This window comes from Oncorhynchus gorbuscha, linkage group LG06, assembly GCF_021184085.1.
Source record: "Oncorhynchus gorbuscha isolate QuinsamMale2020 ecotype Even-year linkage group LG06, OgorEven_v1.0, whole genome shotgun sequence".
Lineage (NCBI taxonomy): Eukaryota > Metazoa > Chordata > Actinopteri > Salmoniformes > Salmonidae > Oncorhynchus > Oncorhynchus gorbuscha.
In genome coordinates this window covers 27,298,706-27,312,237 of record NC_060178.1, presented here as the reverse complement: position 1 = coordinate 27,312,237, position 13,532 = coordinate 27,298,706, and the positions used below count along the sequence as shown (strand labels likewise).

General features: G+C 42.9%; 1 protein-coding gene across 1 annotated transcript in view; it reads left to right on the top strand.

Annotated features, from left to right (window-relative positions):
- Window positions 1-11,866: 11,866 nt before the first annotated feature.
- LOC124037780 (voltage-dependent R-type calcium channel subunit alpha-1E-like) overlaps window positions 11,867-13,532 on the top strand; it is a 93,394-nt gene continuing 91,728 nt past the window's right edge. Inside the window, exon 1 of the mRNA XM_046352826.1 lies at window positions 11,867-11,965. Within this exon, the coding sequence (XP_046208782.1) occupies window positions 11,873-11,965 (93 nt within the window). The 5' untranslated portion in view covers window positions 11,867-11,872. The remainder of the gene's footprint in view (window positions 11,966-13,532) is intronic.

Below are 13,532 nucleotides of genomic sequence, written 5' to 3'. Positions count from 1 at the left end.
AACCTCAATGCCGATAGGTGCTTCCAGAAATAGCAGCTATTCTCTGAAGAGTCTCATGTCAGTTCATTTGTTCTGTAGGTCTGTGATCCTTTCCTCTTGTACTAATGGAGATGTCAGGACCAATATTGAAAACAAATCACATAGAACCGATAACACACATATTTCTTTGGGAAATATGCTTAATATTTCAGATAGATTATAGGTTCTATCAATTTAATTGTTTGTATCATTTCTAATGTATCTTTAATCTGAAACATTAAAAAAACCTTCTCTCTCTTGTTTTGCCTTTGCACTACTCATTTAATGGACACTGTACACGTCGACATGGATAATATGGATAACCTTTATTGTCTCTATATCTCTATATAATATACGTCTGGCTAGACTGTAAACTCTCCTTCCAGACTCATATCAAACATCTCCAATCGAAAATCAAATCTAGAGTCGGCTTTCTATTCCGCAACAAAGCCTCCTTCACTCACGCCGCCAAACTTACCCTAGTAAAACTGACTATCCTACCGATTCTCGACTTGTCATCTACGATGTCATCTACAAAATTGCTTCCAACACTCTACTCAGCAAACTGGATGCAGTTTATCACAGTGCCATCCGTTTTGTCATTAAAGCACCTTATACCACCCACCACTGCGACCTGTATGCTCTAGTCGGCTGGCCCTCGCTACATATTCGTCGCCAGACCCACTGGCTCCAGGTAATCTACAAGTCCATGCTAGGTAAAGCTCCGCCTTATCTCAGTTCACTGGTCACGATGGCAACACCCATCCGTAGCACGCGCTCCAGCAGGTGTATCTCACTGATTATACCTAAAGCCAACACCTCATTTGGCCGCCTTTCGTTCCAGTTCTCTGTTGCCTGTGACTGGAACAAATTGCAAATTTCGCTGAAGTTGGAGACTTTTATCTCCCTCACCAACTTCAAACATCTGCTATCTGAGCAGCTAACGGATCACTGCAGCTGTACATAGTCTATCGGTAAATAGCCCACCCATTTTTACCTACCTCATCCCCATACTGTTTTTATTTATTTACTTTTCTGCTCTTTTGCACACCAATATCTCTACCTGTACATGACCATCTGATCATTTATCACTCCAGTGTTAATCTGCAAAATTGTAATTATTCCCCTACCTCCTCATGCCTTTTACACACAATGTATATAGACTCCCCTTTTTTTCTACTGTGTTATTGACTTGTTAATTGTTTACTCCATGTGTAACTCTGTGTTGTCTGTTCACACTGCTATGCTTTATCTTGGGCAGGTCGCAGTTGTAAATGAGAACTTGTTCTCAACTAGCCGAACTGGTTAAATAAAGGTGAAATCAAAATAATAATAAAAAAACGTTTGTCTTGTGTTTTTTGGGCTTACAGAACTTTAAATCAAGCTTTGTAATGTCTCTTCACCTTGGACAAAGTAAAGCACGATTTCCCCCTTGTTCTGTTTTGGCCTTCCATGCAGTGCAGCTGTCTATCTAATGACCTCGAGATGATACTGGATCACTGCCCGCTTCATAATCATTCATACTACCAGGGCCTATTGGTTTCACTGCTAGTTTAACTCGGCAATAGATCCTTATTAGCACCTATCCTTTCTACCCACATCATAATCATTTTAATCTCTCAGTTTCAGAAATTACATGACTATGGCTAATGATTTCACACTCCGAGCACACAGTTTTCTGTGGGCTGTGGTTAGTCTAGCAAGTATTAGTATCTTTCCCTCCTCAGTGTGAAATATTTGAAGGTTTTTTCTTGGCTCTCAATTTGAGTGTCTATGTAAGTTTTGGTATAAAACTGCAAGTTTACTCCACATTTATAAAATGTTTTACAGATGTTGTATCCACATTTAATGTGAGATACTTGAGTCGTTTTGGAACTGGGGAATCTGCCAGTGTTTTGGTGAAGTAGGCTAGCAGTTTCCTCAGTCTTGTGCTCACTCCACATATCCATTTCCTGTTCAGAACACACAGCAGCAATACGCCCACTCACTAGGAGATCATGCCCTAAAACAGTGACTTTTACCCAGCAATTACCTTTTATCTCCATACAGACTGTCTCATAGTGGAGAACTGCTAAAAAGAGAACCTACTCTTAAAATGTCTCATGCCTCCTCTGTAATGAATTTCTAACATGTTTACTCTACATTTTGGTGCTGAACAGAATCCACATTATTCATGAAATATGTTAACTTGATAATATTGACCTATTTATCTATATGGATTTAGTCTTTGTACTTGCATTCAAGCACTTTCATTACTAGGTTGGAGGCTTACTTTTAGGGCAGCTAGTATAAAAATGATGACTAAACTTTTGAATTATCACCATGGCTATATGAAATACATATTTTCTTTATCTCATGGTATTGAATTTGAGGCACATAGCCTATCTGAAATGTAAGGACTAAAGATAAAGGCAAACATAGGGCAAAACATGGAGACGCGTTTTCTGTGCGAAATGTGGAGTCTCGCTTCGCATAACAGGTGCCACCTCATTGCGGATAAGTCTGCTAAAAAGACAGCACAAACATAGTGCTTGTACCTTTGTGACTACGCGTGTAGCTTGTTGCGCATCGAAGGATTGAGAAGTGGTGTGGTCCGTGTGGTAGCGAAAAGCAAGCAAGATTTTTGAAAATGAAAAAAGTTTGCGCAGTGCTTTATTTGTTTTGTTGCGGTGGGAATATGTTTATGGCAGATGTGCAAGAGAAGATGAGAGAGTGAGGACAGGTGGTGTAATTAGAAGCTCGGATTTCGGTTTATCGATGGACCGTACAAAATGCTCTTGTTCTTTTCTGTCATGTGGACAAACCTTCGGGAGACGTGACTTATGGTGGCTTTTGTGCTGAGAACAGTTTCGGTGGTGTCTGGATGCACCGCCCCTCCACAACGGATCTTATGGAGATTTGTTTAAGGGAATATGTTTAGCCTTGATTTGACATTTTGAGTCTCGAATTATATATATATTTTTTGCTTAATGGGTTTGAATGCGGTTTCTTTGACAATTGATGTGTTTCTTTGTAACCTACCCACTCGTTGAAGACATGCGTCGACTTTGATTTATTCACAAGAAGTAGAAAGCCCACGGTCAAAGAAGTAAATGCTTGAATACAAAACTGAGGAATATTTATTTGTGAACAACTCCACATGCGGACAGGAATATTTATCATCACTTGTTGCCTTGGCTAAGGACATTATGATGGACTAAAACGAGTATTTTTTCCGATCAAATTACTTTCTCTACCCCACCCTGCTTCCCAGGGGCTAACCCTCTCCCCTCTCTCCTGTTTTTCTTGCTCTTCGCAGAATGTCCCGGTTCGGAGACAACGTTCCCGCCATGTTGGGCTCCGGGGATGGGGGCTCCAAGCGCAACAGGACCCGGGAGGGAGCACCTGTATCTACAGGTGGTGGAGTTTCCCCAGCCTTTAAACAGACCAAAGCGCAGAGAGCTCGCACCATGGCCCTGTACAACCCCATCCCTGTCAGACAGAACTGTTTCACTGTCAATAGATCACTCTTCATTTTCGGGGAGGACAACATTGTTCGGAAGTACGCAAAGAAGGTCATAGAGTGGCCATATCCTTTTGGTTAAGTGTAAACACACACACACACACACACACACACACACACACACACACACACACACACACACACACACACACACACACACACACACACACACACACACACACACACACACACACACACACACACACACACACACACACACACACACACACACACACACACACACACACACTTTCAATGAAAGTTCTTATCTATATAGAATTGTCTATCATATGAATGTTTTTCTTATCATCATGAAGAACAGTATAATTCAGCACCAGGGACAGCACCAGTAGCAGTTGTATAACTGGAATTTATAGGAGGGTAGGGATTTTATTCCACAAAGCCAATGATTTGATTTATCTGCCTAGTTCCATCTTTTAACAAATTGATTTCCAACATTTATTAACACACACACACACACACACACACACACACACACACACACACACACACACACACACACACACACACACACACACACACACACACACACACACACACACACACACACACACACACACACACACACACACACACACACACACACACACACACACACACACACTGAGGTTCACTTCACTGACCACTGACAATCCACTCGAAGTAAAAGCAGACATGTTTTAAACCATTGATCACGTTTCCCACTGAGTGAAAGTGCTGTCCATCCAACGATTTCCAAATGGTTAAAACTTTAGGGTTTCATCTGTGTGTCACTGATTCAAGCGATATGGCTAGTATAACACTAATGATACAGTGGCATCTCTTTGTGGTGCTGGATTCACATTATTAACCTGTTGAGATTCAAGTCTCGACTGATGTTTTTGAATCAGGATGATGCAGCTGTTCTTGACTGCCAGAAATGACCAACTGTCATGATCAAGTGTTTGAGACCGAAACCTATTTAGTTGGACAGTGTTTTACTTGATGTAGCATTGCAATGCTGTAGGTATAGATCTATTTTATCAGCGAATTTCAGATTCCTTGTTTTTCTACATGTTGTGTTAACAGTATAGCTTTTGGCCTTCTTACTCATCTCTCTCTCTGGTGTTTCCATCAATGTATGGTTCATTCACATTGTTGAATTGATTTTCCTAAATTGGATCAGTATCTGATTGAATATAATTTAATGCCACCTTTTTCATTGGTTGATTTGACTATGAAAATGTAATATGGTCTAAGTATTATTCAGGATATCATAGGGGAATCTGCATCAGACAAGCAATGGATGTTATTTGTATGATGGTAAAAAAAAACAAAAGAATGTGTGTTATCTTTAGAAAACTCCAGTACTGTATATTATATATTGTTAGAAACTGGGTGGTTCGAGCCCTGAATGCAGATTTTTTTATTTATTACGTTGGTAACCAGTTTATAATAGCAATAAGGCACCTCTGGGATTTGTGATATATGGCCAAAATACCACAGCAAAGAGTTGTGTCCTAGCACTCCGCGTTGCATTGTGCATAAGAACAGCCCTTAGCCGTGGTATATTGGTCATATACCACACCCCTTCGGGCCTTATTGCTTAATTGACATGCAAGATTGTCTTTGTCTTTGACTCAGTGGGAGAGTGTGTCAGTCAGTGGAAACTGAATTAGACACGTAGATCTCCATTTTCCTCCATGCAGCTAATGACTTTCTGTCAACAAGATGCAGGTGTTGCCGACCATAATGATCACTGGCTGTAGATTTGAGGCATATCACCACATTTTCACGTCACGGAGGAGAGGAGATGGAGAGGAGATGGAGGGATGGAAAGCTGAGAGGGTCACTAATAGCCCTGAAATGACTTGGCACTACACCAAAGCAAATGGATTGCCTTTCTCTTAAAGTAAGCAACACAATGCCCTTATGTGGGTCAGCTATTGTTTATCTACAGTAGGCCTACACCAGGTGTCCCACGTGTGTTATTACTGTCCTGCCCAGCTGAATGGCTTTCTGATATACTGATATACTATAACATAATAGTCCTTACACTATAATTTTAAAGGCCCAGTGCAGTCAAAAGTGTGATTTTCCTGTGTTTTATATACAGTACCAGTCAAAGTCATTCAATGGTTTTTCTTTATTTTTACTATTTTCTACATTGTAGAATAATAGTGAAGACATCAACACTATGAAATAACACATACGGAATCATGTAGTAACCAATAAAGTGTTCAACAAATCAAAAAAATATTTGAGATTTGAGATTCTTCAAAGTAGCCACCCTTTGCCTTGATGACAGCTTTGCACACTCTTGGCATTCTCTCAACCAGCTTTATGAGTTAGTCACCTGGAATGCATTTCAATTAACAGGTGTGCCTTGTTAAAAGTTAATTTGTGGATTTTCTTTCCTTCTTAATGCGTTTGAGCTAATCAGTTGTTTTGTTACAAGGTAGGGGTGGAATACAGAGGATAGCCCTATTTGGTAAAAGACCAAGTCCATATTATGGCAAGAACAGCTCAAATAACCAAAGAGAAACGACAGTCCATCATTACTTTAAGACATGAAGAACTTTGAAGAAAGTTTCTTTAAGTGCAGTCGCACAAACCATCTCGCACTATGATGAAACTTGCTCTCATGAGGACCGCCACAGGAAAGGAAGACACAGAGTTACCTCCGCTGCAGAGGATACATTCATTAGAGTTAACTGCACCTCAGATTTTACTAAATGCTTTACAGAGTTCAAGTAACAGACACATCTCAACATCAACTGTTCAGAGGAGACTGTGAATCAGGCCTTCACGGTCGAATTGCTGCAAAAAAAAACACTACTAAAGGACACCAATAAGAAGAAGAGACTTGCTTGGGTCAAGAAACACAAGGAATGGACTTTAGACCGGTTGAAATCTGTCGTTTGGTCTGATGAGTAGAACCATTTTTGGTTCCAACCGCTGTGTCTTTTGAGATGCAGAGCAGGTGAATGGATGATGTCCGCATAGCCTAGTTGTTAGTGTTGGACTAGTAACCGAAAGGTTGTAAGATCGAATCTCCGAGCTGACAAGGTAAAAATCTGTTGTTCTGCCCCTGAACACAGCAGGTAATTAACCCACTGTTCCTAGGCTGTCATTGAAAATAAGAATTTGTTCTTAACTCACTTGCCTAGTTTAATAAAGGTTTAAAAAATATATGTAGTTCCCACTGTGAAGCATGGAGGAAGAGGTGTGATGGTGTGGGGGTGCTTTTCTGGTGATACTGTCTGATTTATTTAGAATTCAAGGCACATTTAACCAGCATGGCTACCACTGCATTCTGCAGCGATATGCCATCCATCTGGTTTGCACTTAGTGGGACTACAATTAGTTTTTCAACAGGACAATGACCCAAAACACACCTCCAGGCTGCTCAAGGTCTATTTGACCAAGAAGGAGAGTGATGGAGTGCTGAATCAGATGACCTGGCCTCCACAATCACCCAACTTCAAAGCAGTTGAGATGGTTTGGGATGAGTTGGACCACAGAGTAAAGGAAAAGCAGCCAACAAATGTTCAGCATATATGAGAACTCCTTCAAGACTGTTGGAAGAGCATTCCAGGTGAAGCTGGTTGAGCGAATGCCAAGAGTCTGCAAAGCTGTCATCAAGGCTACTTTGAAGAATCTCAAATGTAAACAAAAATATTTTGATTTGTTGAACACTTCTTTGGTTACTACATGATTCCATATGTGCTATTTCATAGTTTTGATGTCTTCACTATTATTCTACAATGTATAACATTGTAAAAAAAAAAAAAAAAAACCTTGAATGAGTAGGTGAGTCCAAACGCTTGACTGTTACTTTATATTTCCGCAGTATAAGGTTGGAATAAATCTGTGAAATTGTGAAAGTTATGATAATGCCCTTACAGTGTAAGAGCTGTTTGAAAAGACCTGAAATTTGAGCCTGTTTAGGTGTGATGGAGTTTTAGCCTGCCTGGTGACATCACCAGATGGTAAATGAGTTAATAGACCAATAAGAAAGAGAGTTCCAAACCTCAATCCATCTATTGTTCGGTTCCTTGCAAACATATCGTTGTCTATGCAGTTCCTGACTGATTCTCAGCAGTTTGTGGCTATCTTTCTGTTTTGTTGGGTGGAAAGTGCATGAACTAACCCCAAGGTTAATGTGGCATTGTGTAGGGAGTGTCTCATTTCATCTAATTAACTTTTTGAAATTAATGAACAATCATTATGTCTAATGACGTCTGATCAGTCTGCTGTATCATGTAGTATAAAGTGATTAGAACTGGAACTGATGGTCTCATACAGAGTAATTTCCTGTCATGATGTGACACAGCACAGGCTGCTGTTCATAAGCTTGAGCTTTAGCATTTAGAGAGCTCTGGTAAATGAACCACCGTGAACTTCGTAAGACACACACACACACACACACACACACACACACACACACACACACACACACACACACACACACACACACACACACACACACACACACACACACACACACACACACACACACACACACACACACACACACACACACACACACACACACACACACACACACACACACACACACACACACACACGCACACGAGCGCACACAACACACGATACGCTCCCTATGCATGACAGCCCACTGCACCTCTCTCATTCAGAGGGTTTGGGTTAAATGCTGAAGACACGTTTCAGTTGAATGCATTCAGTTGTGCAACTTTCTAGGTTTCCCGTTTCCCTTATTAAAAGGTCATAGTTGTGTGCAGAACAACATGCTTCCTGGTATAAGCAGCTCTTTTTTTCTACTGCTCAATTAAAAGCAGTGATCAATGAGGGGTTTATTTCAAGGCATCCATGACTGGCATGATGCAGGAGCAGCAGGTGTGTCAGGGGTCGATGTGGAGACTGGCAGGGGCTGGGTGGAGGAGCCAGGCAGGCCTAAGGAAACATGTTGCCCACTCTGGTGCAGGGAGCCTGGGGAGGAAGAGCTCCTGTTCTCCCTGTCTGATGAACACTGGGAGGCTGCTACAGGAAGTGCCCCGGGGTGTAGGTACTTCTTTAATAATGGATCCTGTCCATGGCAGAGCAGGTCTGAAGGATGGGGTGCTGACTGACGCCACCCTCTAGAGCCCCCACCCTCCCCCCAACAGCAGGAGTGGCAAATTAGCTTCATTCAATTTCAGATGGCACAATGGATCTGGCATTGGCATATCCCAACATTTACTCCTGGTTCCAGTATTCTTGGTTGATCTGTGTGTAATTTTATTGCGATCATTCAAAATGATGTTAGCTCATTTCTAAAGACAGCCTTGCTATTCTAGATCTAATTATCTCAACAAGTTGCCTTCCGTCAATCCATTCTCTCATGAATGAATGTAACCCTGACATTCAGTCATAAGAGAATGTCAATATTTGTTCAACCAGAAATGTACTTAAACAGTTTTAAAAATGGCCACCTGTTTTGTTTGAATGTCTTTGTTTACTATTATAATCCATCTACAAGCACTATTTGGCTTTTCCTCATGCTTGTTTAAAATCATCCTGTATGTAATATACACAGTGAGGTCCACAATTATTGGCATCCTTGATAAATATATGCAAAAAAAACTGTATTCAATAAATAATGCAAATACTGAGCTATATTGTATGCAAAAAATAAGGTAATTATTGAGACCCCTGTTTTCAATACTCTAAATCAAATCTAATCAAATCAAATGTTATTTGTCACATACACATGGTTAGCAGATGTTAGTGCGAGTGTAGCGAAATGCTTGTGCTTCTAGTTCTGACAATGCAGTAATAACCAACAAGTAATCTAGCCTTACGGTTGTGGGCGGAGCAGTTGCCATACCAGGCGGTGATACAGCCCGACAGGATGCTCTCGATTGTGCATCTGTAGAGGTTTGTGAGTGCTTTTGGTGACAAGCCGAATTTCTTCAGCCTCCCGAGGTTGAAGAGGCGCTGCTGCGCCTTCTTCACGATGCTGTCTGTGTGGGCGGACCAATTCAGTTTGTCTGTGATGTGTACGCCGAGGAACTTAAAACTTACTCTAGCACGCTCCCCTAGCGAGGATAGCAATATTGAACCTTTTTCTTCTAAAATGTTCTATAAGATTGGAGATCTTAGACCGTTCCTCCTTGATATCCTTTGTGTGCGTTTATGGACTTTCAATTCAAACCACAGGCTTTCAATGGGGTTCAAGTCCAGAGAATGATATGGTCATTGCAAAATGTAGTTTTTTTGGTCAATTAACAATTTCTTTGAGGATTTTGATTAGTGCTTGGAATTATTGGCTTGCTGGAAGATCTACTTGAGGCCAAATGTCAGCCTCCTGGCAGAGGCAACCAGGTTTAGACCCTCCAGAGTCTGTAACCCCTTGCTATTATAGGCCAATATAATAGCTTCCATAATCCAATGTGATAACCATTGACGAGAGAGGGGCCTCCCCTTGCAGAGTGCAGGTGTGTGGCTCCTTATCATGAGGGGAGAGGCTCACCTCATTTGCAACTCAACCTGTCTGTCTCTGACAGATGTGTGCGATTCGTTTTTCGAGCTTCTGAGATTCAGGTGAATCCCACATGTGAGATATTGAAAGGAGTAATTGAAAGAGAACCCTGACTCAGCCACAGCGATTCATTATTTTACCCCATGTGTGTAATAGGATTTGAAGCCAATCTAAGAACATGTGCACAGATGCACCCTGTATCACATTCCATCTCCACTGCTATTTTTAACCTGTTTTAGAGCGGGAGCCAGCGCAAACTTGTCAATGTGACTCACACGTCCCCACGAGCCCTCATTACAAAGCCCCTTCGTGGATAAATGACAGTTTTCTCAGAAGGCATTTCATGAATGATAAAACAGAATTATTGGGATAAAAAAAACTAGAAGTTTCTCCACAGCCCCTCTTCAATATAGGCCAATTATAAGACGATACTGTAGATACACCTATTCCTGGAGAAATCACACTTCTCACATTGGATGATATAAACACACATGGTTTTGTGTAAATGACTGTTGACTGAGTGAAGAAGAGATTTTACACACAAATGAAATCAATAAGGCAGGACTTGGTATTGATTGTCAGGAGGGCTGTGCAACATGTGGGGAGTCGCGATAGCTCTGACTGCCGCCAATTAAATGTGAGCGCTGACTTTTGGCTGAGAGGAGCCTGTTGCCGTGGATACCTCTCTCTATCCCCCCCTATCTCTCTTTCTCTCTGAGTGCAGTGTCAATGGTCTTCTTGCAGCTGCTCTTTGTGTCTGGGGGATGGAGGTACAGTAGGGTGTGGTTGTGGAGGAGGGCCCTGACAGAGAGAATCATGGTAGGTTGTCCTCTAGCACATGTAAGAGGACAGGAGTTTTCTATAAATCCTGGTTGAATATAGTTTGCTCAGTGCTCCCATTAGAACAGGCCAGGAAGTATTTAATCACAGCAGAAAGTCACAAGTGTTACTGTATTGGAGCTTTTGTTTATTTAGTTATTTAATGCTCAGAAAATAAGGGGTGTCCCTGTGTGACCCTCCAGGCAGCAACTCCAGCTGCCAGCTCTGTTTGCATTGATCTCTCCTCCCCCCTCTCCACTGAGGAGATTTAGGCTCCCTCATTCTCTACATCATTTTTCCACACAGCCAAAATAAATCCAGTGCCCACGCACAAAATTAGAGAAATGTGCAACGTTCGCTCATCCCTGTGGCACATTTAAACCTACAATCACCAGGGGTTCCTTGGCAAGCTTGTAGTAAAGTGCCCTTTTTTGTAGGATCAGCCTCCTGCTCTTCCCACACATCCCCAGCACACCCAGACTTGCCTCTCCTCCAGCTTTCCCTCCAGCTTTCAGGGTTATGGCCTGTCTCCTGCTACTGTCCTCAGCTACTGTGGACAACAGTCTCCTGCCCCTCTCCTCTCCATGGCTGGCTAGATGGACAGCATCAGGGCATTGTGAGGAGCTGACAGTCAGGTTCTCTGTGAGTCAGCCAGCTGTATGGAAGAGAGGAGGAGGCAGCAACAGCACTGCCAGGTGCTCAGCAGCAGGCTGGATTAACACTGGTCTGCCTGCCAACAGAGAAGTAAGAAGAATAGATGCATCCTGACATTTAATCAATGAGAGGTATTTTCATCAAATGTCTTAGGAATGTGAGGCAGTAGGAAGGGGGTGTTTTAGATAGGTGTGATGATACTGTCATCCTTGTCATTCTGATTGGGGATTATTCGAGCACACTATGATATCTCTCTCATTTTGGGATGGAAATTCTACATTATGTCTTTGTTTTGTAATCTCACAGGTTACAAAAATGAGAAGAATAGAGTTTATGTTAAGTATATTGTGACAAAGTATTCTTCCTTAACTTGTTGCTTCACTCCGTTTGAGTACATGATCCTCGCCACCATCATCGCCAACTGTATCGTCCTGGCCCTGGAGCAGCACCTGCCCGGAGAGGACAAGACCCCCATGTCTAAGAGACTGGTGAGTAAAACCATCTACTAATACACTGTGTCTTAAGTCAGTCATCATCAGTGGGGTTCTCCATCCATGCAGAAGCTTATTTCAAAAACACAATTTCCCTCCCAATTCCTTATTCATGAAATTTGGTATTTAATTGTTATCTGACATTTTCTCCAAAGATTGGAGAGAATTGGATAGTTGCAGCAAAACGAGAACACTTAATCTTGTTTAATGACTTTTGAGTACATTGTTAGCTTGAACATTAGTTGTATTTTGTTTTTATTGTAGTTTTTGTTGTTATTATTTGATTTGTTTTTGTTATTTTATATTATGTGTTGACTAAGATTGGGGATGGGGTGGTGCACCAGGGGTATGTTATGGATGGGGTAGGGCTCCAGGGGTATGTTATGGATGGGGTAGGGCTCCAGGGGTATGTTATGGATGGGGTAGGGCGCCAGGGGTATGTTATGGATGGGGTAGGGCTCCAGGGGTATGTTATGGATGGGGTAGGGCTCCAGGGGTATGTTATGGATGGGGTAGGGCTCCAGGGGTATGTTATGGATGGGGTAGGGCTCCAGGGGTATGTTATGGATGGGGTATGGCTCCAGGGGTATGTTATAGATAGGGTAGAGCTCCAGGGGTATGTTATGGATGGGGTAGGGCTCCAGGGGTATGTTATGGATGGGGTAGGGCTCCAGGGGTATGTTATGGATGGGGTAGGGCTCCAGGGGTATGTTATGGATGGGGTAGGGCTCCAGGGGTATGTTATGGATGGGGTAGGGCTCCAGGGTATGTTATGGATGGGGTAGGGCTCCAGGGGTATGTTATGGATGGGGTAGGGCTCCAGGGGTATGTTATGGATGGGGTAGGGCTCCAGGGGTATGTTATGGATGGGGTAGGGCTCCAGGGGTATGTTATGGATGGGGTATGGCTCCAGGGGTATGTTATGGATGGGGTAGGGCTCCAGGGGTATGTTATGGATGGGGTAGGGCTCCAGGGTATGTTATGGATGGGGTAGGGCTCCAGGGGTATGTTATGGATGGGGTAGGGCTCCAGGGGTATGTTTGAGATGGGGTGGTGTGCCAGGGGTATGTTATGGATGGGGTAGGGCTCCAGGGGTATGTTATGGATGGGGTAGGGCTCCAGGGGTATGTTATGGATGGGGTAGGGCTCCAGGGGTATGTTATGGATGGGGTAGGGCTCCAGGGGTATGTTATGGATGGGGTAGGGCTCCAGGGGTGGATGGGGTTATGTTATGGATGGGGTAGGGCTCCAGGGGTATGTTATGGATGGGGTAGGGCTCCAGGGGTATGTTATGGATGGGGTAGGGCTCCAGGGGTATGTTATGGATGGGGTAGGGCTCCAGGGGTATGTTATGGATGGGGTAGGGCTCCAGGGGTATGTTATTGATGGGGTAGGGCTCCAGGGGTATGTTATGGATGGGGTAGGGCTCCAGGGGTATGTTATGGATGGGGTAGGGCTCCAGGGGTATGTTATGGATGGGGTAGGGCTCCAGGGGTATGTTATGGATGGGGTAGGGCTCCAGGGGTATGTTATGGATGGGGTAGGGCTCCAGGGGTATGTTATG